The 27,449-nt window shown below is 40.6% G+C and overlaps 1 protein-coding gene across 3 annotated transcripts in view; it reads right to left on the reverse strand.

Moving 5' to 3' along the window:
- Positions 1 to 27,449, reverse strand: part of LOC126195183 (intraflagellar transport protein 56) — a 208,646-nt gene that overhangs the window by 135,652 nt on the left and 45,545 nt on the right. Inside the window, exon 1 of one of the 3 annotated variants that reach the window (XM_049933696.1) lies at positions 22,677 to 22,963. The exons of 1 other annotated variant lie outside the window; for it this stretch is intronic. In XM_049933696.1, coding sequence (XP_049789653.1) covers positions 22,677 to 22,679 — 3 coding nt within the window. In that variant the 5' untranslated portion in view covers positions 22,680 to 22,963. Of the gene's footprint in view, positions 1 to 14,237; positions 14,287 to 22,676; positions 22,964 to 27,449 lie in introns of those variants that run through there. One more of the 3 variants, XM_049933695.1, reaches the window with a different exon arrangement.

Here is a 27,449-nt window from a genome sequence, read left to right on the forward strand (position 1 = left end):
CCTTCCCTGCCCCATTCCAGATTGCTATTCACTTTACAGTTGCATTCCAGTTGGAAATGCCAGTTGATGCATGAGGTTCACTTGCTTGCATGAATGTGAATTGCTCAAGAAGGTTTTGGATGAAAGCGATAATGTGTAACAGTAATTTTATTGTACCTGTCTGAAATTCAACAGATTATCTTTACAGTGAGTAGCATATCTACCCTTTTCTAAATATTGTTGATATTCCAACCTCTTGATATCCCAACCTGAAGTTTCCATTGTTTGATTCCAACATCAACTGAATAATACCAAACTTCTGTCAAATCATAATGTCCAGTGCAGAACCTCTACACAAAAGTATATACAAAGAATGAATGAATCTGAATGACATTTCATTTATCTGAAAGAACATCACAACTAGTGTCAAAAATATAATGTATATTCTCCAAGGACTTCACACTTCTCTAAAGTATGCTGGTGATGCTAGTAGCTTCTATATTCACACCCATGCATGTACTTTCTTTCACAAAGTTGCTGCAACGACTGTCCAATCTCGAAGGCACTTGTTGCCCTTCAGCATGCTTCTCCACAGGCAAATAAAGTAACAAATTCACACAATATTTGTGCTCTCTTCTATGATAACTTATTTTATGGTTTTCATTTGTGAGTATCATTTGCTGGTCAGTCCGCCCCGATAGCTGAGAGGTCAGCATGACGAATTGCCGTCCTACGGGCCCGGGTTCGATTCCCAGCTGGGTCGGGGATTTTCTTCATTCAGGGGATGGGTGTTGTGTTGTCTTCATCATTATTTCATTCCCATCTGGTGTGCAGGTCACCCAATGTGGCGTTGAATGTAATAAGACCTGCACCAAGGTGGCCAGACCTGCCCCGCAAGGTGCCTCCCGGCCAACGACGCCAAACGCTCATTTCATTTCCATTTGCTGGTCAGAATGTGTGGAGATACACATCACTCTTCTGAAGTTGTATGTAGCACCACAACAGCTTAATGTGCTGCTCTGAGCAATGATCTTTTGTGAGACACCCAACTCCAAATGTTCGTTATGCGGAGTTTCCTTCACAATGTTGACTAAGAAACTGGTTGAGATACACCTGCTTTTACTGACAGCAGCAATTCCTATAGGATTTCAAACCAATGGTCATTAACAAGGCATGGTACTCATCTTTGGTCTGTCAGTTAAGATCTTTTCATGACCAATGTTCTTACTCTGTGTTATATGTCTGCAAGTGGTAGACACAGACAGTCTGCACTGAAACAATAACAAATAATAATAATTTCATGTGGCTCAATGGTAGGATGCAAGCCTTTCACTTAGAACAGTTTCACTGACAGTGTGGTCATGGGCAAGTCTAAACATGATAGCCTGGCACCAGTTCTTCACAAGCTGCAGCACTTCAAAGCAATCAGTGTGCTCTTTTAAAGTGTGAATAATATTTTGTCTGGTGAGTTTATGAGTATTTATAAGATTAAGGGTTAAACTGTTTGCTGTGAACCAGTTGTAAGTTCATGCCACTATTCTCCTCGCTGAGTCTAGTATGGACATGCTTATGCCCTTTGTCAATCTACTACTGTCATCAGAAAACATCTCAAGTTTCTGAAGAGAGCTCCATCATCCCAGGTAAATCGTTTGTGTAAGCCAATAAAAGGAGCAGGGCAAATGCTGAAACTCGCAGTCCATCATATTTAATGTTTTCCCACCCTGAATTTGATCTTGTTCCTCTCGATTTTCTATTGTTAAGATACAGCTCCATCCACTTTGAGGGAAAGCCTTTAATGTCACACTATTTTAGTTTCTCTAGTAGACTTTTATGATATACATAATCGAAGGTCTTGGTAAGACCGGAGGAAATGGTGAAAGGATAATTTTTCTTGTTTATTCTACTAGAAATGAGTTCATAATATCATAGATGGCTTTCTCAGTAGAGAAGCCTTTACAGATCTCAACCTGAGCTGCTGTTAGTTATTCGCAGAGAAGTTGTTCAATATTTTGTTGTAAACCAGCTTCTCACAAATCTTTGAGAACACAGGAAGGAGGAAGATGGGTGTTGCTTATTTCCATTTCTACATGTGAGTGGTACTGCTGCATTCTTGAGTCTTTCAGGAAATACACCTGACTCATTCAAAGGTGATCAAGGTAACTTAAGGAGGGAGGATGTCATTACCAAGTCAGCACAATGAGTACATGACAAGTATCAAGTACATTAACAAAGCAGCAAGGTGAATGCCATTTCAAAAGGAGAATGCAACGTGTAAAAATTCTGCTAAGAATATTAGCAATTCTTGAGTTACAATTAGAAACAAGAATGAGGCCAACTACCAGCAGAAACTGTTATGGTAGAGTTAGGAAAGGTAACTCATAATTCCCGACATGTTGACCGAAAATACAGTCACAGCACTGGATCAAAATAAGGTAATATACATCAAACAGACATCACCTGCAGGGTGCCTGGAGCTCTCAAGGCAACTGTTTAAACAGTGAGTTTGGAAAGACATCAAACACCAAGGATTGCCACTGGTTAAAAAATGCAACACTGAGTTCTGTTCTAACAAAGAAAATTACAAGCAGGAGTTAAGAGCTGTTATTACAAAAATACTTTTTTGGATATTGAATATGGGAAAGTGGCAGATGCACCATAATGGTACATATGATTTCAGCACATTACTTTCCTCTCTACAGGAGGAAATGATAGCATGAAGAAATTTCTTCTCTTAGTAGTCATTATACAGAATGCCAAAAGGCCCATAAGATTTTTAAACTAGAATATCTTTTCTACACAGGGACCATAGTAGAAAAATATAAGTGGCCTAAAAGTCACATGCAATGTCACTACTCCTAGGAATTTGGTCAGAGCAAGTACAGTTGCTTGCTATGTGCCAAAAATGTTAGGTGAGCTAGCAAAAGCTTTACAGGTTTTTGACCCAACAGTAGCAAAACATGCACATGGTTTTTCATTGCATCAGAGACATTGTGGTATGGAGCACAAGGCACTGGAGGATAGCCCTTGTCACTGCTTCAGCAGCTAAAAAAAAACATAAGTTTATAATGGGGCCTCAAATTACCCAGAACCACACATCTGCCAAGCATTTACATAACCCTCCCCCCTTTCCAGTTAGATCACCACAGAAGGGAACAAGATAAACAGCACTGACAATGAAAACAAAAGTTACATTGTTTCTAGAAATTTCAATCCATCACACTCAAGTAGCACTTGTATCAAAAACTTAAGTTTCAGAAAATATATAAGTAGACTGAATTACATGTCTGTTATACAATTATGTATTAACACACTAAACAAAGTGATGTGATGATGAACATATATTTGGTGCAACAAATAACGTAACTGCTATAATGAAATTCCTAAGAGACTGGAAAAAGGATAAGCAATTATAAAACAGAAAGTAATACAGCAACAATGTATGTACGAACGTTTGATACAAATGATTTTTAGTTTCTTGGCCATTCAAATCTAAACTAAAAGTTTGGTTTGTGGCTGCAGGATGATATGTAAGCAGAGTGGGATGCTACAGGTTGTTTGGTGACAATAATATGGGAGATCTGAGCACTGCATCAACCCACAAAGACTGTTCTCTCTTCAGCGCTAGTCATAAGCAAGCATGATGTAGAACTGTACACACCACTGTTGTGAAACAGATTACTGTCTGTTTCCTCACAAAGGAAGGTATCAAACCTTGTGAGATATTGCTGCACAATGAATTGTTCTTCTTGTCACTATCTTGCCCAGTGTTTGAATGTGCCAAAATATTTTGTAAGGGTTGCGATACTGTTCAAAACAAATATCAGAAACTATGTTTATCGTCAAATGTAGTCTATGACAACACATTTGCCCTTTTGAAATCTTGTGGTAGATGACTCATATTTAGCCTCCTAAATGAGCAAGAGAGAAATATTCATTTAGGCACCTTCCAGCTGCTTTTGAGTCTGATAGATAACGAGAGATGCTTTTACAATGAGTTTTGAGCTGCAAGTATATTTGGCTACATCACTAAACATCAAAGACCGTGATGACAAGTATGGATTGGAGAGAAAAAAAGGAGTGAGGGCCCCTGTAAAGGCCAGTACTTGTCTGTCAGCATATAAAGTTCTAATAACAATATTATGAAAAGGATAGTTGCTACTCGTCGTATAGCAGAGATGCTGAGTCGCAGATAGGCAAAACAGAAAGACTGTCACAAAATGAGGTTTCAGCCATCAAAGCCTTTATCAAAAATAGACAACAGAAAAAGGCCTTTTTTGACAAAGGCCTTGTTGGCCGGAAGCTTATTTTATGACAGTCTTTTTGCTGAGGCTATCTGCAACTCAGCATCTCCGCTCTATGGTGAACAGCAGCTATCATTTTCATAATACTGTTACATCCCATCCTGGATTTTCTAAAGTTCTAATAACTGTCTTTTGGAATTTGAAAAGATATGTAACTCAATGATTTTCCTCATGGTAACCACATACAGAACCCTTAACTCCAAGGAATACATTAGGCATCCCTTGAATCTTTCTTACAGACTGATTTATCCTCATGTGACACTCAGATGTTTGTGTCCTGAAAGAGGTGTGAGGCGAACAAAACTTCATTGATGATGCAGCAGACCAGCATGTAAGCCATTATCTATTGGACTGTCCCTTTTATTTTGTGATGAAGGGATCATAAAGCTGTCTATTTAGTGGAAAACCTGCATTTATGCTGGAAGAAACCATACAGATAAATAATACACTACTTTTGACATGTCATAACCAATTCAAGCCACAAACAACTATATCTGGAACAGAACTATGCACAATTTCATTGTTTATTAGATTTATCACCAATGTCAGTAAACTTGGTACATCAAATCCAGCAATTTTTACTTAGTAGGTAATTGATTGGTGGAAGGCAACGGCAAACCACCTCCGCTAGGACCTTGCCTAGTCGGCGGTGTGGGTCTCCTCTGAGTATGGGACCTCATCATCATCATCATCATCATCAGGTAACTGATGGGCCAAATGAACATTTCTCTCTGTGTCACTAGGGGCACTTGTGTCCAGTCTTACTGATACCTCTTGATACCAAATGTGCAATTATCTTGAAGATCATGTCCAACATTTAATTAAACCCCTACCAAATTAAACGACTATTCCTAAAATATGTGCTTTTCCAGAGACAATGAGTATCTCCAGTGGAATTCAGAGGGAAAAAAAAGGGTGGAACAGAAAATAAGGATAACTTCTTGCCAATTTCAAACATATTTCCTGAAATATGCACAGTGATGAACAGCAGTTTAAGTAACACATAGCATTAAAGGGAAGAAAAGGGTCACAAGAACAACATGTTAAGTAGCTTCAGACATCTCAGAAGTTTTGGTGATCATGAAATTCTGGTTATAAAACTCAATAATGGGGTATAAAGGACTTGCAAAAAGTGTATGCATCTGTCCTTATAAACCAAAATGTGAAAGGAGCATCCCCGTAGAGTGCAATTTATAATACTCAGGCATCCCTTAGGAAATTGTGATCCACTGATCAATCCTCCTATTCCAGAAGTACAAGTGAAAGATGAATTTAGTCAAATTGTTCCCTTTAGCGCTTACTGTAAGTATTACATCCATAAATATTGAAAGCTTGTCTACACAGCTAATGAACAATTTTTCCACAACTTATGCAGTCGAGAAACACATTGAGTTTCCCTACACAGATGTCCAAAGATTCGTAGATGGTTCAAATCAACGCAATCAATAAGGGAGGTGCTACTCTTTGTGAAGCCAAACCTAATGGTAAGTTGTGTCTATCATAAGGAAACAAATGAAAATTAACTTACTTCATTTCTGTAGAGTTTAGCAACATTCTAGTTACTTCCATTTATGAACCTTCAAACAAAAAGTTTGGAATTATGCCACCTTTAAAATTTAATACAAACAAGAGATCTGGTGTGACAAGTGATTTGGCTCTGGCCCCTAATCCATGAAAGTGACTGCCCTCCATCATATGAGAGCCGAAGTCAGTAGAGGGGTTATAACCCTTCACTACGTTGCTTTGCAGATGTGCAAAGCAAAGTTTCAACTCTCTTTTTGCTGTTGTTTTTGAAGTTTAATGCTTGAAACTGCTTTGCTGATGTGCTATGTTGTATTATGACGGTAACTGATAAGATTCTGCCACTAGAATGCACTACTGAGTGTATGACGCGACAATGTGTGTTGCTGTGAGTAGCATTGTAAGTCAGGCTGACATTTCTCTCTTTCGGTGGTGATTGTTAATAGTTGAATGGAAGAACATGTGAATGCAAAAAATTTGTAGTGCTTCTAGAACCTTTGGAGAGTATTCTGCTCCGTTCATCTTGTATTTGTGCTAATAAATATGTGAGTAGTATACAAATCAATTTCGTTTGCATATGTGCAGAAGTGCGTAATAATACTTCTATCCACAATCGAATGATGAGAAAGTAGTGTTTCCTTCTTTCTGATTTTTTTCTAGTTTATCGTGATAGTTCGAGTGCTGTAATGGAGTCATTCTCGTATTTTGACAATGGATGACATAAAGTGATGACATATGAAGAATTAATTGCCTTAGAATGCCCTTCTGGCAGTGAAGATGAGTTAGATTTTGATGATTCAGATGAAGACCCGACAATAAACGTAAATGATCTGGAATCTGCAGATAGTGATAGCGAGCCTGAGGCTACTGTAGTTAATACACATAATTCTGTAATAACTTCAAGTTGAACAAATATATTTCAAGGAAGACGCGTATACATGAAAGTCACAGATCAAGTAAACAGAGTAAGATGCGTGTACACTTTAACAATCAAATCATAACTGAGTCCAAGCCTAGCAGCCACTGGCTGGCTGGCCGCTTAGGTGGCGCTGCTGCTGCATGGCTGGCAGACAGCGCCGCATGTAGAGGACGCGCGTAACTGCGCGGCAGCACTTTTAAAGATCGGCGAGTCACATTACTTCCCCCCTTTGAATTTGTTGCACAGGTCTTGATGGAGGTGGCCTGTAGATTGCTAACGTCCATAGGTGTTGTTTGACTGGCCTTAAAGTCTCGAGGAGGCGGCTTCCCGTACGGACAGAAGTGTCCCCAATGATAACGGGTCGAGATGACAGGAGACGTGGGGGTCGAATCTGCTGGGGCCCCATGCACCAATCTGCCCGTTGCGGCAAGTCCGGTTGTTATAACAGGAGACATGGGCGATGTGTCCGCGTCCGTAGGAGAAGGAGGCGAGTACAGTTGCTCCAATAGATGATGGTCATCTGGTTCCTGCATGGGCACGTCTCCTGGTAGTGTCAGTTCTTGTGCTGGCAGTGATATGATGGTGAGAGGACTGCGTTGTGAGTAATGAGAGATTCCAGTATCCCGAGCGTCAGGTAGAGCCGAAGGTGGTGTAGCGGCTTCCGGAACAGGCGTTGCTGGCACACGAGGCCGAAGCTCGCCTGAATGACACACTGCAACACCCGTGTCCGTCTGGATTTCATACAGACGTCAGCCATGGTGTCGTAAGATGTGGCCAGGACTCCATTTTGGCCGCCTGCCAAGCGAAGGCACCCGCGGCCGTGAGATGGAAGGCCGCAGAAGATGAAGTAGTGTGCGGGGCTGTCAGCCATGTAAGAGCTCAGCCGGGCTGTGGTCGCCCATGGGGGTGAAACGGTAAGAAGCCAGAAATTGGAGAAGCACATCATCAGCAGAAGAAGTCAGGAGTTTCCTCATCTGAGCCTTAAATGTGCGGACCAGTCGTTCAGCCTCATCGTTTGACTGTGGATGGAACGGAGGGGCCGTGACATGCATGACGCCATGATGGGCACAAAAATCCGCAAAATCGGAAGAGGCAAATTGCGGACCATTATCAGTAACAAGAGTAGAGGGAAGGCCTTCCAAAGAGAAAATGTGAGCTAGAGCATTGGTGGTTGCCGTGGTGGTAGACGATGTGCAACGGACAATGAAAGGAAAGTTAGAGTAGGTGTCAATAACGAGAAGCCAATAAGTACCTAAAAAAGGTCCCGTGAAGTCAGCATGAATACGCTCCCAGGGCTTGTCAGGCGAAGGCCACGGTGATAAAGATGAGTTCGGGGCGGCGGCCTGTGACACACAAGGGCCGCAGGCAGCGACCATGTGTGCGATTTCAGAGTCGATGCTGGGCCAGTACACATGACGGCATGCCAGAGATTTTGTGCAAGACACACCCCAGTGCCCATGGTGAAGGAGGCGCAAGACTGAAGCACGCAAAGACGCAGGTACCACAACACGCCGCGAAGCATTTTCGGTGGAAAGGAGGATAACACCATCCCTAGTCGTGAGGCGGTAACGCAAAGCGTAGTAGTTCCGCAACGGATCAGAAGTCTTAGCGGACAGATGATCTGGCCAACCCTTCTGAATACAGCCTAAAACCCGGGAGAGGGTAGGGTCAGAACCCGTAGCAACCACCAGCCGGTCCCCAGTGATGGGGAACCTGTCCACAACCTGCTGCTCGGCAACATCCAGGTGGAAACACAAAAGTTCGTCCCTATCGAATGCCAGATCAGGACCCATGGGAAGGCGAGACAGTGCATCAGCAATCGCATGTTGAGCCATTGGCCGGAAATGAATCTCATAATTGAAACGAGACAATTAAAGAGCCCAACGCTGGAGGCGGTGTGCAGCCTTGTCGGGAAGTGACGTTGATGGATGAAACAAGGAAACAAGTGGTTTGTGATCTGTAACAAGATGAAATTTGGATCCATAGAGAAAAACACCAAACTTATGAAGAGCATAAATAATGGCCAAAGCTTCTTTTTCAATTTGAGAATACTTTTGTTGGGCATCCGTGAGCGTTTTGGAGGCATAAGCAATGGGTTGTTCAGAACCGTCAGAAAAACAGTGCGCAAGGACTGCACCGACCCTGTATTGAGAGGCGTCCATGGCAAGAACAAGATGTTGGCCAGGTCGATAAGTAGCCAGGCACGGGGCCTGTTTCAGCATAGTCTTCAATTTCTGGAAAGCCACATTGCAAGACGCGGACCAGTGAAAAGGCACGTTTTTATGCAACAGGCGATGCAACGGCTGAGCCACCGAAGCAGCAGATGGTAAAAACTTGTGATAGTATGCTATTTTCCCCAAGAAGGCCTGCAGTTCCTTAACAGATGTAGGGCAAGGAAGGGCATCGATCGCAGCGACAGTTTGCTGAAGCCGACGAATACCATCCCGAGAGAGTTGAAACCCCAAGTACATGATAGATGGCCGAAAAAATTTTGATTTCTGAAGATTACACTTAAGACCGACAGTCTGTAAGACACAAAAAAGTGTGCGGAGATTTTGAAGATGTTCGTCAGTGGTGGAGCCAGTGACAACAATGTCGTCCTGGTAATTTATACACCCAGGGACAGTGAGCAATAATTGTTCCAAGAATCGCTGAAAGAGAGCAGGTGCGCTGGCAACCCCGAATGACAATCGTTGGTACTGATAGAGGGCGAAAGGTGTGTTAAGGACCAGAAACTGCCGGGAAGCAGCGTCAAGAGGAAGTTGATGACAAGCTTCTGACAGGTCAAGTTTAGAAAAATACTGGCCTCCAGCAAGTTTAGTGAACAATTCTTCAGGTTGAGGCATAGGGTAAGTATCGATAAGGCATTGTGCATTTACAGTGGCTTTGAAATCGCCACAGAGATGAATATCACCATTTGGCTTAGCAACGACAACGACAGGAGAGGACCACTCACTGGAAGTGACAGGAAGCAAGACCCCTGAAGCAGTGAGACGATCCAGCTCCCGTTTGACCTGATCATGAAGGGCCACAGGAATGGGCCGAGCCCAAAAAAACTTAGGCCGAGCAGTAGGTTTGAGGGTGATATGAGCTTCAAAATCGTTTGCACGGCCTAACCCAGGAGAAAAAAGGGACAAAAATGTCGTCGACAAGGAATCCAATTGAGCATAAGAAATAGCGTCAGAGACGATATTGACAGTCATCTAAGGAGAAACCAAAAACGTGAAAGGCATCGAAACCAAAAAGATTCACCGCGTTACTATGGTCGACCACAAAATGTGCGAACAGTGCGAACGACAGATTTGTAAGATACCTCAGCATCAAATTGTCCCAAGAGAGAAATCTTCTGTTTATTGTAAGTCCGTAATTGCCTAGTGACAGGTGACAGATTGGAGAACCCAGCTGAAGATACGCCTGAGAATTGATGATAGTCGCAGCAGAACCAGTATCCACCTGCATGCGAACATCTCGACCAAGTATTTGGACAGTGAGGAATAACTTCCCTGAAAGGGAAGAAGTACAATTGACAGACAACACAGAATCAGAATCAGCGTCATGTTCATGAACATCATGTGTGCGGTCGGATTTGCAAACGGATGACACATGACCCTTTTTTTTGCATTTGTGACACACGGCCCAACATTGTGGACAATCTTCTCGTGAATGTTTTGTAAAACACCACGGACATGAAGGAAGTTGCCATGGGTTTTGCTGCAGTTTTTTAGAGGTTTGTTTACGGTTAGGCTGAGGCTGTGCTTGGGAGCGTACTGTGGCCACGTCGGCCGGTGGGGACATGCCACACGCTTCGTCAACATCACACAGAAGTTGTATTTCTCCGACATCGCTCCATGCCTCTATTTGCGCTCCAGCGGCGCGAGAAATTTCAAAAGACTGAGCAATGGATTGGACTTCGTCTAGAGTCGGTATGCCAACTGAAGGGCACGTTGCCTAACTTCTTTGTCGGGTGCCGATCGGATAATAGCATCCTGTACTATGGAATCGGCGTAGGATTCTTTGTGAACTTCAGTAACAAATTGACACTTTCTACTGAGGCTGTGAAGTTCAGCAGCCCAAGAGCGATAGGAGTGATTCGGTTGTTTTTGACAACGATAAAAGGCAACACGAGAGGCTACCACATGCGTTTGATTTTGAAAATAGACGGACAGAAGTGAGCACATATCAGCAAAGGACAAAGACGCAGGATCTTTCAAAGGAGCCAATTGCAACAACAACTGATACATTTGAGGTGAAATCCATGAAAGGAACAGAAACTTACATGTTTGTTCGTCTGCGACATGAAATGCCAAGAAGTGCTGTCAAAGACAGTTTTTCATAATCAGACCAGTCTTCCGCCGTCTCGTCGTAAGGAGGAAAAGTAGGTAGAGACAACGATGAGAGACACCCCGCATTTGATGCCGCGATGAAATCACGAATCGCATTTGTGAGAAGCGTTTGCTGTTCTATGAGGCCTTGCAATAGTTGCTCTAAAGTAGCCATGGAAACATGTGGGTCAACGATGGAAAAGAAAAATCCCATCCTCGTTGCCACTTGTAATAACTTCAAGTTGAACAAATATATTTCAGGGTAGACGCAATACATGAAAGTCACAGATCAAGTAAACAGAGTAAGATGTGTGTACACTTTAACAGTCAAACCATAACTGAGTCCAAGTCTAGTGGCTGCTGGCTAGCTGGCCGCTTAGGTGGCGCTGCTGCTGCATGGCTGACAGACAGCGCCGCATGTAGAGGACGCGCGTAATTGCGCGGCGGCACTTTGAAAGATCGGCGAGTCACAACAACTACTTCTAACAACTGCTTTGTTCTACATGATGTCCTTATCCCAATAGTCAGCCACCCAGAATGCCTATTACTGCTAGTGCCCTGTTTAGAATGTTGTAACGCAAAACAACTCTCATAGAGCAAGAGAAATGTGTTAAGGCAAGCATTATATTTATCATCTATGTTATTGGCACTATAAACATCCTGGCACTCTTGTTCCTTGACAAGGTTTAGAAAACTCTCTATTGCTGTTGGATTAACTTTCCTACATAGTTTGTAATTATATGTGACATTTGTTTGACTACAAAAGCCTTTTAGTCTTAAAATATGTCCATCATGGTCTGAAAGGACATCCACCCTTTTACTAACAGAATGCTCATCTTGTAATGAAGATGAATAAAAATATTGTCTATGGCTGTGCTGCTGTTCCCCTGCACCCTAGTTGGAAAAAACACAGTCTGCCTCAGATCGTATGAATTTTGGAGATCTACCAACATCCTTTTTCTTGCACCATCATAAACAAAATTTATATTGAAGTCACCACATATAACTAATTTCTAGTACTTCCTACAAAGTGAATCAAGAGCCCTCTCTAGCTTGAGCAGAAATGCTCTGAAGTCAAGAGTTAGAGGACCTATGAACAACAACAATTAGTAGTTTAGTTTCACTTAATTCAACTGCCCCTGCACAACATTTAACTATCTGTTCAGTGCACAGTGCCATGACACATCTATGGACTCAAATGGAAAACTGTTTTTTATGTACATAGCCACTCCCCCGCCTCACTAGGAACTCTTGAAAATCAGCCAGCTAATCTGTATCCTGGTAAAGGAAGCCTCTGAATTGTCAAATTATTTAAGTGATGCTCCGACATACCAATAATTTCAGAGTCAACATCTATAAGCAGTGCACTAACTTTATGTCTAATACCTCTCATATTTTGATGAAATATGCTAATTCCTTCTCTACTTGGAAACATGATGTCCTCTGAAGATGAGCACTTAGTTAGAGAGACTTCCTTTTAGAACGTATACCCATCAGTTGAATTCAATCTAAAAAAAAAAAAAAAAAAAAAAAAAAAAAAAAAAAAAAAAAAAAGAGCTGCAGCTCTAGCACCAACTACTACAGAATTTTTCCATGACTGATCCCATCACCACCACCCACTACACTGTCACCTACAAGTTTTGCCAGCCTCCCCTTCCCATACCTATTGAGGTGCAGGCCATGCATAGTGAAACCCGATCTACTGATAGACCGAACTGACACCACTGAAATGTGACCCCTGCAATTTGCCATCAGTGCGCTCCCCAGCCCCATGTTACGAGTAACATGCCTAAAAGCTGCTTTAAGATGAAGCCGATCATGACGCTGAAACAGTTGCATGAAATGCACATTAGTGCCACCAGTTTGAGTAGCTATCTTTACCAGGTCACCACCTACATCATATTCCCCAACCCTATCAAGACTGTTCCCTGCTCCACCCACTATCACTACTAAGGACTGCTGTATGTTCTCTACATCTACAGCTACAAGAGGCTCCTCGCCGTTCAACTCTGACAGTTGGTCAAATCTATTGCATATATGCAAAGTATAACTGACTGAATAGCTCCTCCTCCTACCTGCCTTCTTGCCAACTGCCAGTTCCCATTCCCCACCACCCTTCACCCTACCCACCTCAACCTATCTAGTTCCTCCTTTGCGCTTTGTAACTGCACCTGAAGGGCACAGATCTTACGCACCTGCTCCTCTATCAACTTATTTCTACTACAGATTCTGCATTCCCAGGAGAGGATCTCACTGGCTTCTCCACTGCATTCCCCCCAATGAACAAATCCCTCACCGTAACCCACTAATCACAAACCTACGACAGAGCTCACACTTCTCACTCATGGTAAAATTTTACAGTTACTGAAAAAAACTATATGTCTGTGTTACCCAAGTTCAGTTACACCAGTAGAACTATTCATAGAACTAACAATAGCAGTCACAAAATTCTCTGTCTACTAAGATAGCAACTACTTGTATTAATACTACTACACCACAACTAATACTAATACCAACAAAACTTCACAAAACTATCAGCTAAAATCAAAAATTCAAGCGGCCACTGGAACACTCAACAAAGTTAAAACACTGAATGAAAATTTTACTGAAATATTTCACTAGAAACAATAAGAAACATAAGCTGAAAACTAAAGCATGATATTTACTAAATGACTTCAATGCACAGAAAACTCTAAAAAATACAGCGAGCGAATGTTTCCAAAAATTTATTAAATCGTTATTTCGCCACAAACAGCACGAAGCTGAAAACTATTAAATTTAATAACTGTATAACAGTGCACAAATAACTTTGTCAATACTTAGCTTTATAACTGCTACAGCTGTAACCCACACACTGCAAAATGTAAGCAGGTGATACCACAGAAAATGATGCCCTAGAATCAACTAGTGCTGGCACAGACTGGTATTGATGGTGACATTGCTCTTTTCCCAGAAATGGTCATCTCACGTAGTTTTGCTGATTTTGGCATCTGGAAGCATGGTGATGGGAAATGATTGTGATGTATTGAAAACATATCAGCATGTTGTCCTTCTGTTCCCTAAGTCTGCTTTTCTGTGTGGTGATCAAACTGCAAGAAAACCGGCTGCATCTCTGTTGTCAAGAACCTTAGATGTTATCTGATGATTGTAGCATAAATCTATGGTTTCATAGCCAACTCCTCCAAGTTGGTTTACCTGGTACATATCAGTACCAATGACTGATGACCTCCTTCTTCAATACTACTTCCTCCTGGCTGAGTTCACCATCCACTGCTGCTACTTCCAGCCTCTGCATTTGACACTGAAACATACGATAAACTGTCGTTTCTCATCTAATATTAGCAATTCTATTGGTCTTTCGTGACTTCCAGGGTATGACAATCGGAAGTCTGTCAAGCATCTTTTGTTTGATATACTCATTTCTAATGCATTTCTTCTAGGTGCTAGCACACTTGATGAAGTCCTCTGTTGTAATGGCATCCCTCAAAAAGAGTGCTTGCAGATGTCGTCTTCTGCGCCATTCATCGGGTGTGAAATATTGTCAGCTGCTGTCATATTTCGGAGCACTGTGTGAGACACAGTCCTAAAACACTCGGTAAATACAGGTGTGTCATCTCCTACACCCCCCCCCCTCCAACCCACCCATAGCATTGGGCTCTGCTCTTGGGACATGCCACTGGTTGTCAGCAATGTCTTCTTAATTCTCACCTGAAATTTTTCCCAGTTACTGAAGTTTTACTCTTCATTCTTGAACCGCTGCTGTTCTGTACCATCCAAATGAAAGTATACTTTGGCAAGACACATTGTGTCATCCCACCTATTGTATTTATTGATACAATCAAATACCTTTAGTGATTTAGTCCGATCCTGGGCAAATGTTAGGCCCTACATAACGCACCACTACACCCCTATCATCATCAGTGCACCCACCACAAAATATATGTATGGTACACATGAAGAATTACTGTAAGTAGACCTTTGCATCATCTTGAATTTTCATGAGTTTACTATCATGATCATAGCCATGGTCATCTTATGAGACTCATTTAAAGGAAATAATATGTTGTTACCTCTCCTTGGATCATGCTATATCAGTCAATGAATTCTTAGTCAGTGAAAAAGAGTCTCAGAAATGTTCAGCAATCTCCCATGTGATTCCAAATATGTTGGCATGGGATGGTACCATGCGGCTGCCCATAGCCGTGCCAACCCATTCATGGGCCACCTAGAGGAATCCTTCCTATACACCCAGAATCTTAAACCCCTCACCTGGTTCGGATTCATTGATGACATCTTTGCGATCTGGATTGAGGGCGAGAACACCCTATCCACATTCCGCCAGAACCTCAACAACTTCTCCCCCATTTGCTTCACCTGGTACTAATCAACCCAACAAGCCACCTTCCTAGATATTGACCTCCACCTCAAAGATGGATACATCAGTACCTACTAACCACCAGCAATACCTCCACTTCGACAGCTGCCGCCCATTCCATACCAAGAAGCCCCTTCCATCACCTAGCCACCCACGGTCATCGCATCTGTTGTGACAAGTGGTCTCTCTCGAAATATACCAAAGGTCTCACTGAAGCCTTTATAGACCATAATTATCCTCCCAATCCTGAACAGAAAGAAATCTCCCTTGCCTTATCTTTACAGTCTCCCACCACATCCCAAAGTCCCACCGTCCGGCCACAGAGGAGCATTAACTCAGACCCACCCAGGACTGGAGCAACTGAATTACATTCTCCACCAGGGTTTCCACTACCTCTCATTATGCCCTAAAATGAGAAATATCCTGCCCACTGCCCTTTCCACCCCTCCCACAGTGGTATTCTGCCGTCCTCCACACCTACACAATATACTCGTCCATCTCTACACAACCCCTGCTCCGAACCCCTTACCTCATGGCTCATACCCTTGTAACAGACCTAGATGCAAGACCTGTCCAATACATCCTCCCATCACCACCTACTCCAATCCGATCACAAATGTCACCTATCCCATCAAAGGCAGCACTACCTGTGAAACCAGTCATCTGATCTACAAGCTAAGCTGCAACCACTGCACTGCATTCTATGTGGACATGGCAACCAACAAGCTGCCTATACACATGACCACTGACAAACTGTGGCCAAGAAACAAGTGAACCTACATTCCAGTAACCCTCTTGGCCTCAACCATCGCTAGTCATTGTCCTTACCCATCCAGCCTCCCCGTTCCCATTCCACCATTGCACCCAGTCTGTTTAGTTCTCTCCTTTTCCACTACCCCCTCTCCCCACTTCTCCCCTATCCATGGTGCAACCTCCCGGCTGCACATAGCTGCCCTACCCTGTCCACCTCGTCCCTGCATGCTCTCCAGCAGCACTGCACTGTCCACCACCCCTACCCTACTATCCCCCACCCCTGCCCGCCCCAGCCTCCTCCTTACCCCCACACAGTCGCAACTCCCATCATGCACTGGTGCTGCTGCTCACAGTGTGGCTACAGTTGCCTTTGTGTGTGTGTGTGTGTGTGTGTGTGTGTGTGTGTGTCGTCTATTTTTTATGAAGGCCTAATGGGTGGGGGTAAGGAGGAGGCTAGGGCGAGGAGGGGGAGGGATAGTATGGTGGGGGTGACGGACAGTGAAATGCTTCAGGTTGGACGGAGGGCATGGGAAAGGTGGGGAGGGGTGGCGCAGGAAGTAGCAAAAAAGGAGAGAAATAAAAAAACTGGGTGTGGTAGTGGAATGACGGCTGTGTAGTGCTGGAATGGGAACAGGGAAGGGGCTGGATGGATGAGGACAGTGACTAAAAGCAAGAAAGATTAGCGTTTAACTTCTGGTAGACAATAATGTCATCAGAGACAGAGCACCGCTCAGATTAGGATTGGAAATCAGCCGGATGGCTGCACCTTGATTTGACCCGTTGTCCTTCAGGATGTAAGTCCAGTGTGCCTATTAAAGCACTGCAGTGTTCAAACCGACTTCCTTTAGGTGCTGACAGCTTTACTTTACATTCTGTCACACACTTTAAAGTGTGTGGCAGAGGCCATATGCAGAATTTTATTTCCATACCTACACACTGAATAATTTTTATGATTTGATGTGCCATTAAAAATGTGAAATGGAGCATTATAATAATTTTCATAAATATTTGTGGTATGGTTATATAAAGTTGCAGTAACAGTTAACTACATAAATTTGAGAACTGAGTAGAACTGATGATGGGGGTGAAAACAGGTTCCGTTAACATCCTTCCTAATTAGTTCTACATCTACATCCATACTTCGCAAGCCACCTGACGGTGTGTGGCGGAGGGTTTATAGACAGGGCCTTGCACTTACAAAATACTATCACATCATATTAATTTAGGAAGGCTTTTTTTCTTTAAAAACACTCAAAATGACTATAAATTGAAGGATGGGCACTAACACAACTGATCCCCAGCTGTTTTTTTGTGTTCACATTGGTCTTCATTATTTTATGGAGCATATGATAGTGTCTTCAGAACTAATGGGGGCCAGATGGTGAAAACTACAAATAAAGTTTCACTTTGTGATGTTTGCCCGCTTTATTTCTTCATTGATAGTCATATTCCACTGTTAAGTTGATGCATTGTTGTTAATTTAACCAATACATCATTCCTGTTTGTCAATCGGCCGTGGACTGACTGTCTCGGGACCAAAAATCGGTCCCTTATACATCCTCGCAATAAAAGGCATTGAAACTATACATTGTTTGATGCTTAAGTTACAGAAATTACTATTAAAACTATAACTCATTCAATTAACAGAATACATCCAAAAATTCCTTCTTTTTAACAGTTTCTTCTACCACCAAGGTTAGGCCAAATTATTTGTTTAAATAATGAAATAAACAGATATAGTCATACAAACTGTAGCTTTGATAAACCTGGTAATTATTTTGGAGTTAATTAAGGGCTGGCTTTGCTAATACGTTTTCAAATAGAGCCAAGTAAATACTTTAAGACTCATAGTAGTTCTTCCTCCAAATGTTTATAATTAGTACAGAATTTATATTTGTTTATAAGTCAACAATACAGCATAAGTCACGAAACACTTACTGCTTTCACCATATAATAAAAGGTATTAACTAGAAATGGTCAAAATAAATTAGGAGATTAATTACATACACAAAACTAAGAACAAAATTAGACCTGGTGCTACATTCCTTAAGACTGAGGGCCAACATTTCTCTTTTATGGAAATGCAGATTATAATCATGCATGTTAATGGTAATTAGGCAAAAATAAAAATAAAATGAATTTAAGGAGGTAGATGGCAAAACAAGAAAGGAAGTAAAGAGATCCCACCTTGCTTCATCACAACTTATCTTCCGAAGGGTGCTTGTATTATTATTATTTTCATTTTACTAGAATTTACGGACCTCCTGTAGTTGACATCTCACAGGGATGACTGTATGTTACTTAATTAATTTGGGGATCATATCATGTGTAAATATGTTAACAAAGGACAAGGAAACCACAGAAACTTAAATTTATGATTAATGGAAAATCTCATATAAAGATGTAAAACAAATACTAACAAAGAGATAGAGGGGCTGGCCAGTACTTACCTCAGCTCAGTACAGCCGATAGATACACAAAAAACAGAACCGAAAATTTACGTTCCTAGCTTTCGGAACAAATGTTCCTTCATCAGGGAGGAGAGAGGGGAAAGAAGGGGAAGAAGGGAAAGTGGATTCAGTTACTCACAACCCAGGTTATGAAGCAACAGGGAAAGGAAAACAGATCCTTGCTACCCTCCCTGCTTTCCTTTCCCTGTTGCTTCATAACCTGGGTTGTGAGTAACTGAATCCACTTTCCCTTCTTCCCTTTCTTTCACCTCTCTCCTCCCCGATGAAGGAACATTTGTTCCGAAAGCTAGGAACGTAAATTTTCGGTTCTGTTTTTTGTGTATCTATCAGCTGTACTGAGCTGAGGTAAGTACTGGCCAGCCCCTCTATCTCTTTGTTAGTACTTGTTTCAAAACTTAAATTTATGTACTTTATTAGCAACAAACTATTAAATACAGTGAAGTACTATCCATGCTTGAGCCACTTCACTTTAAACAAATAAATGCTGCACACCTTAATGTAAGCTACAAAAGTCAATCACAGTGTCTACTGAAGAGAATGATCGCAATTTCAGAAGGAACTACAGGGGTTATCAATTTGGTTTAAGAAGGAACAGATCAACTACAGTAAATACCAGCTTTTCTACACTCAGACGGGTAACTGAGTAAGACTGGGAACATAACACTGATATTTACAAGGTTTTGTTCACTTCAGAAAAGTTTATGGCAGCCTACAGAGTGGTGCAATACTACTGCCTTGAAAGAGTTTCAATTTCCACAAAAGTTAATATGTCTAGTATAGATGCGTTTAGAGGACATCTATTACAGAGTAAAGATCATTACAGGAATGTCAGAGCATTTTGAAGTCAGAGCTGGACTTAGACAAGGAGACACATTATATCCAGTACCCGTTAATTTAATTTTCAGAAAGATACATAAAAAATTAAACCAATCTGGAATAAAATTGGGTAACAACACAATAAATCAGCTCGCATATGCAGATGATGATGATGTTATAATAAGAGGTAGTGAAGACAAATTGCTGCTCATGACAAGTTCTTACACAAATATTGCAAGGAAATTTATTTGTTTATTTATTTACAAATTAATGAGGCAAATACCTAGTACATGGTCGTGACAAGGCACCCAATGATGGTGCCGTACTGACAGTTCATGAAGAAACTTTTAAAAGAATAAACATATTAAAACATTTAGGAAGCATTTATAGCGAGTAGCATAGAATGAAAACGGAGATTAAGGCAAGGATCAACAGCGGCAAACAGAAGCACATTTTTGCTTATACGTCATTCTCAAAAATTGTGCATATTTAGGTTCCAGGTAATAACATGCATTATTTAAATGCATTTAAGTTTCTTTCAAACATCTTGAATTTAGTTTAAAACTATGTTAAATCATTAATTTACATATTTTTAAATAAAATTATTCAATTTTGTTAAAAATTTTATTAATGGTATGAGAGATCTCACCTCCGTTACTCATCCCCTTCACCTATCTTGATTACATTACATTAAATTGTACAAGGCATTATTAAGGGTTTTAATTTTTAAGCATTTTAACAATTAGAAAATTTATTCAGAATAAGATATTACTGTATTTTTTAATTAAACAATTTTTTAAAGTTGTTTAAAAATTGTCAAACCGAGTCCCATGCTACAGCCTCACCTCCGTGAATAACAGCTATCAGTTCAATAAATTTTTCTCTTGAAGCTTTCTTCTTCATGTAAGGGGAACTGCAAGCAGCCATCTTGATTCTTGTGCAGTTATAGTGTGACTTGTACGATTGTAGCAGTTTGAGTTAAATTATTACGGTGCCAGGATGAAATACTGACATTAATGATCATCACCTCCATTACACTATTGCTATATGTAAGTTTTAATAATTTATAATTGTTATTTTTATCAACTAATTACATATTAATTGTAGATTAACAGTAAGGAAGCAGGAAAGTCTAACCTCAAAAGAAGCACCTCGACATCTAATTTTGTGAATGTTTCACACTTCCATTACTCTCACCTCCATGAAAAATGATCTTCACAGAGGCGAGAATGTAATAACGGAGTGTTGGTCAGTGATTAAATGATAAAATAAGCTCTCTTATTTATCAAATTAGAAAAGCTATGTCCACATAAGAGTGAGAAATTTATCTTTTAACTACACATTGATTTTTTTAAGGACAGTTTAGGCTCTAACTTACGTTTTTCAACATATTAAAAGGTTAGCCTCATGCATCAAAATGATCTTATTTTCTTTACTTTTTAAAAAGTAGTGATGAGATTATCTAGCTTATATAAGCTTGCTGAGTAGGTTTATATTAATGTTACATACAACAGCCTAAAGGTTTTTAGTTTTTAAAGCTGTTCACCGCACTCAAAACCTTGCTTTGGGCTAAGGCCTGAGATTCTTAGGGTAATTTGTCTGTGTTCCCTGAAAATGAGGTCTCTCATGTAGAATGATGTGAAATCTTGACAGTTTTAAATCCACCAACCATCAATAACTGAGGATAGTACTACGTTGATGATTTGGAAAATTATAATATTTCAGCCTGATGTACCATTTGTATCTTGATCTATTCGTACACTAACAGCAAAAATAACAAATAACGATTCACTTTATTTTTCAGTGACCATTATTAACCTCTAACTTATCCATTATTCAGACATTTTAGTCAGTTATCATCTCCATTATTACCCTGCATTACTATTCTAAATAAATTCTTTAGTTTTTTTCAAAAAGTGCAGTCTTTTTTTGGAACCTCTATTCGAGTATTTATTTACTTCACTGTGCTAACATAAAAATAAATAAAACATAATGCTTTTCAAAATTATAAAAAAAATTACAAAATATGCCCAATTTTTTAGAATGACCGTTATGGGACACACTGTGCAATAGTGCAGTTCTGATAAGTTTTATATCAGACAATACCAGTGTGTAGCTCTACATGGCTGTCAAACACTTAAGTTAAGGAAAACTGATGACAAGAAACTGCTAGTCTTTGACAGAAAGATACTTAAAAGAATGTTTGGTGCCATCTCAATCACAGGAATGGAGGCTATATTGAAAAATCTGGGACTGGCAGACCTACATTCACAAGCTGATATTGTCCAAAGGGTGAAGAAAAGTAGATTGATGTGAACCAGATACCTAATTAGAATGGGAGAGGTAAGACTACCACGAGTGGCTTCTCAGGATCTAATAAACGCAGAAGGGGCTCAGAAAGACCACAGACAAAACTAAATAATGATATTAACTGGGTTATTGGAGCAATTGGCATGGAAAATAGAGAAAGGTCCATAAAAAGCCAAAAACGGACATGACTGGTGGAGGAATGTTGAGCATGCATGTGGTTTCCAGGGCCAGGAGAAATGTTGAGCAAGCATATTGTCTCCCAGGCCAAAGTGACAATATAGAAGAAGAAATCATAAATAAAACTGCTGCTTCCTCAGTTACAATGAATAGTTGCGTTTGTCTGTTACTTGTAACTTAATGTTTCGGTTTACTATACGTGCTTACAACGGCATTTTCCCACAAAAAAGAATAAAATAAAAAAAATAATAAAGAACTGTGTAAATCTGATCTGTGTTTCTCTATGATTGGTTTTCATTTTCAGCAACAAAAACCATTAAGGAGTAAGAGTATGAATTCCAAGATCGTTAAAAAGATTTCGGGAAGAAATACTTTACACATATTATTCCTCGATTCCTCGGAATAAATATTTTATTTATTGCGTTAACTTACATGAAGTTCCTGACAGCTGAAATACGGCAAGCCGGAAAGTATATAAGTGGTGAATATCACGGTCAAAACGAATGCTTTCCTTGACTTGCTGAGCTACGTATCACGGTGCACGCTACAAATAATATGTCGTTTTGGAATCTTGTTTTGTATGTAAAATTCAATGTTTGACAGAGACTGAAAAATCACGTTAAATTACAAACGCATGACATTCTCTAAATGCCAATGAAGAAATGCTTAACTGGCTCCGTTACGTTACGTTTTTTTTTTTTTTTCTTTAAAAACTAGTGGCCTAATACTTACCATACGTAATGAAAAATCGATCAGGTAGAGATGACACAAAAAGGTGACTGTCTTAGTACTTCCCAATCACTCGCACGTGCCTTCGGCCCAAACAACGTACCACGCGCACGCAGTCGTATTTCGCTCTGTGGAATTTGTTTGACAACCGTCTCCCATAGCAACGGCAACATTGTTGCCAACACGCTCTTCCAACTGCTTGTTGTTATGTAGTTTCTGTCTCAGGTCACACCATTGGCGAGATACCTTTGAGTGAGCTGAGCCCGAAATATACAATTAAATTAAACAAGACGATCACAATGTTTCTCTAAGGCAGTGTGCTTAGTCCCGCTTTTTTTCCTTTGGGGAATACCCAAGTACAGGTACATTCCAAACTCTCGCGACACATCTCAGATTTATCTTCTAAGTGGAGAAAGCAAACACGTTAAGTGTATACAATACATTTTTTTAAAAAAATCGTGGAACGACTATGAGATACAAATTTATTACGTAAGACTGTCGAATAGGAACAATTTTTTATGTTATAAATATTTTATCTGCAGAAGATAAGAAGACACTAAAAATCTCGCTACTCCACTGACATGTAATCGTGACACACTAGATGTGTCACTTGCCCTCAGCGACAAAGAGCCGTTTTGGGGCTCCAGTCCCTAACTACAACGAAGAGACCCGAGCAGTGGCGATTATCCGAGAGTGCAGTGACAGCAGCGTACAGAATAAATGCAGACGGGAAGATGTGGTCACGAATTGCCCCACTTTATTGTAAACAACACGCAACTGTATTAATAAACAACTGATTACTAACTTAGTTATAATTTTTATAAGGGTCTTTTTGTCTCAGCCGGGTTTCTCGCAAATTTAGTTTGTGTACTGCTCATTTGCTTACAAACTTCAGTTTGACTTTATATGTAACGTCAGTTACTTCATTTCAGTCTTGGGGCAAGAAACCTTCACTGTTGTTAAAGTATTGTGAGCAGAATGGTTAGAGTAGTTGTTTTCTCATATATTTGGGCTTTAGATGAGTGACTTATCGTTCTGTGTGCAGACTGCAGCAAACGTTGCTATTAAGGAAGCCATGAACTTTTCTAGGGCTTCTAGTTCCTTAGCTGTATAGATATACTTAAAGAAGATCGAGATTTTTGAAGCGATTCTGTCACTTCGTTCTGTCAAGGCCACAGGATGTTGGTTTTGACATGTATTGGCTTGTGCAAATACTCCTTTTCTTTCTTTCAAACTCGAAAGACCCTCAGTTACAGCTTATCGGCATTTTTCGCATTTGCTGGAGGCTCAGAGCCATCAGTACTGATTTAACACACGCTCTGCATGTGTTACTACAGCGTGAGAACAAATTTATGAAAAAACCAGAAAAACAACACATTACCATTACATCCAGTACGGTATAGCAACACAGTTGGCATTCGAAACACGTTCCAGTTGTCTCGGAATAGATAAATAAATGCCCTATATTGTTTTCAAGGGTGTTTTGAACCATTCTTCTAGCGAAATAGTGGCACGTTCAGGTGGCGATGATGGAAGCGGATACTGATCACGTTCCCTTCTCTCAAAACTAGAACATAAAGGCTCTATGATATTGAGATCTTGTGACTGTGGAGACGCGACAGTTCATCTACGTGGTCAAAACATCAGACCTGGACGATGGAAGCTGTGTGAACAGATGCCCTACCATCTTAGTACAACACCATTGCCGGCCGTAGTGGCCGCGCGGTTCTAGGCGCTACAGTTTGGACCCGCGCGACCGCTACGGTCGCAGGTTCGTATCCTGCCTCAGGCGCGGAAGTATGTGATGTCCTTAGGTTAGTTAGGTTTAAGTAGTTCTAAGTTCTATGGGATTGATGACATCAGAAGTTAAGTCCCATAGTGCTCAGAGCCATTTTGAACAACACCATTGAGGTGGACAAACATTTTAGCATGGGGTCGATCTGATCAGCCAAAATGCTCACATAATTCTCGGTAGTGATTCGACCTTGCAGAGTAGCCATAGGAGTCCATGGAATACCACGATATGGCATCCCAAATAATCACTGAATCCCCAAACTGTGTTTCACCCTTGGGACGTCAACTTGGCCAGAAGTTGGAAACAGTGCGAAACAAGGCTTAGTCGACCAAATGACTTTCTTCCAAATGCCTCAGAACATGTCCTACCAACCGATCCCTTCTTCTGCTCAAGTTGTGCCACAAACTTCTCTTCTCCCCAATCCTATTCAATACCTCATCATTAGTTATGTGATCTACCCATCTAATCTTCAGCATTCTTCTGTAGCACCACATTTCGAGAGCTTCTATTCTCTTCTTGTCTAAACTATTTATCGTCCACGTTTTACCTCCATACATGGCTACACACCATACAAATACTTTCAGAGACGACTCCCTCACTCTTAAATCTATACTCGATGTTAACAAATTTCTCTTCTTCAGAAACGCCTTCCTTGCCAGTGCCAGTCTACATTTTATATCCTCTCTACTTCGACCATCATCAGTTATTTTGCTCCCCAAATAGTAAAACGCCTTTACTCCTTTAAAGGTCTCATTTCCTAACCTAATTTCCTCAGCATCACCCGACTTAATTCGATTACATTCCATTATCCTCGTTTTGCTTTTGTTGATGTTCATCTTATATCCTCCTTTCAAGACACTGTCCATTCCATTCAACTGCTCTTCCAAGTCCTTTGCTGTCTCTGACAGAATTACAATGTCATCGGCGAACCTCAAAGTTTTTATTTCTTCTCCATGTACTTTAATACCTATTCCGATTTTTTCTTTTGTTTCCTTTACTGCTTGCTCAATATACAGATTGAATAACATCGGGGAGAGGTTACAACCCTGTCTCACTCCCTTCCCAACCACTGCTTCCCTTTCATGCCCCTCGACTCTTACAACTGCCATCTGGTTTCTGTACAAATTGTAAATAGCCTTTCGCTCTCTGTATCTTACCCCTGCCACCTTTAGAATTTGAAAGAGAATATTCCAGTCAACATTGTCAAAGCATTTGAAGCTAAAATTTATGAAAAGTAATTACTTTATAAAATATTTTAGTTTTGATTTTGTAATAGTTAAGCACTAGTTCTGAATGTACAGTTAAAATTTTTTTTAGAAACATTTGAAATTACGAAGTATTTGCAACCTTAAAATTTCTGTTATTAATTACGCAATCCTGTACTGTTTACTATACTTATTTCTGGCTTAATTTGTGAAATAATAATTGAAATTAATAATATAACGAAAACTAGTAGGAATTCATTTGTTAAGAAAAATTGTAAACCCTTTGGAATAATATTTCCACAGAGTGTGGGAGTCATAAGCTTGCCTCTGATGTGATCAGATGTGTTTTTGTATAACAGGTGCAAACAATGTAATTTCGGCTTTGTTAATGTGGAAAATTGAAATACTGTATGATATACTAAAATGTGAGAGAATCAGTGGAAAATATATTTCCATAGAGAAAATTGGACTACAACAATCTTCCAATTTATTCAGTTCAGACCAAATGTAAGGACCTGATGTTAGATTTTCAGCAGCAAGACTCAGACCCCTAGGCAAGAAGAACTGGAGCCATCTCAGCATGACAAGTTAAGTAAACTTGCAAGTTTATTGTAATCTTCGCGCCTCTCAAATCTTCATAAAAGACTTTGTTTATTAATTATTTGGACTGGGCATTGATTAATGTGAACAATAGATGGAGGAAGGAAGGACAAGGAAGATTACACAGCTCACCCTGCAATTCTCTGCTTCTGGAATTACCTTGGTATTATTTTGGCGGTGACAAGTTTCGCCAGTGCGATATTCAGTTCTGCAGTGCCTTTTGTAGTTGTCGTTCTCTTATTTTCGTCACAAACCTCTTCCATGACCGTCTATCACATTCACGCAACACACACTTTCGTCTGTTGTGATTAAGCAGAGGAAATTTTCCCGCTTTCCCTGTATATGTGGTATAAATGTTCGATGTGGTGCCTCCTGAAAACACTTGGGCTGCCTTGGTTATGGAGCACCCACCTTGCCAGCACCAACAATTGCCTACGTTCGAATTCACTTAACCCCGACATAATGCACTCAAAGCGATGCAGATCACTGTTCTGAACATGACTAACGGTTGCAACGTATTAAATATATTGCACAGATACTGTCTGTGGTCAAACAGTACAGCGTAACCCATAGTCCTGGTTTGCATTTGTATTTGCGTTCAATAATGAAATTCTCGTGGTGTTTTCATATTTTATTCCAACAGCTGTACATTTTCAGTTTTCACAGGAATCGACATATGGCCATAAATATCTGTTAATGCAAGTGTTTTCTATTAGGTCACATAAATACACAGCACCACTCCACCCTATGTAATACACTATCTTTACATTTGAAACAGATGATACTTGCCATTTACAGTCATCCACAGTAATCAAATCTTCTTCATTGCTGCACTGGATTTATCTGTGGGAAAAGTGCTCTGCAGTTTGTTTTTCAGTTTGGGTTTCAGAAGCATCATAATCCGATGAAACATTTTGTCTTGAACGAAAGACATAAGGCCAAATACGGCTTTATCCAGTAGCTTTATGCGGGTTTTCTCCATAGAGATATATTTTAAGGATCGGTGCATTCTCTCGCTGCAGTTGACAACTGCGTGTGGCTCAATAGTCACTCTTTTGATCGGACTCTACTTCGTCGATACGTGTGTCCCTAATCTGTCCCAGTTATCCAAACAGGGAAAGAGGTCCTATAGTTTAACATGGAAGCCGAATCACGTGCTACTCCTGCTGACACACA

Source organism: Schistocerca nitens, chromosome 7 (genome assembly GCF_023898315.1).
Source record: "Schistocerca nitens isolate TAMUIC-IGC-003100 chromosome 7, iqSchNite1.1, whole genome shotgun sequence".
Lineage (NCBI taxonomy): Eukaryota > Metazoa > Arthropoda > Insecta > Orthoptera > Acrididae > Schistocerca > Schistocerca nitens.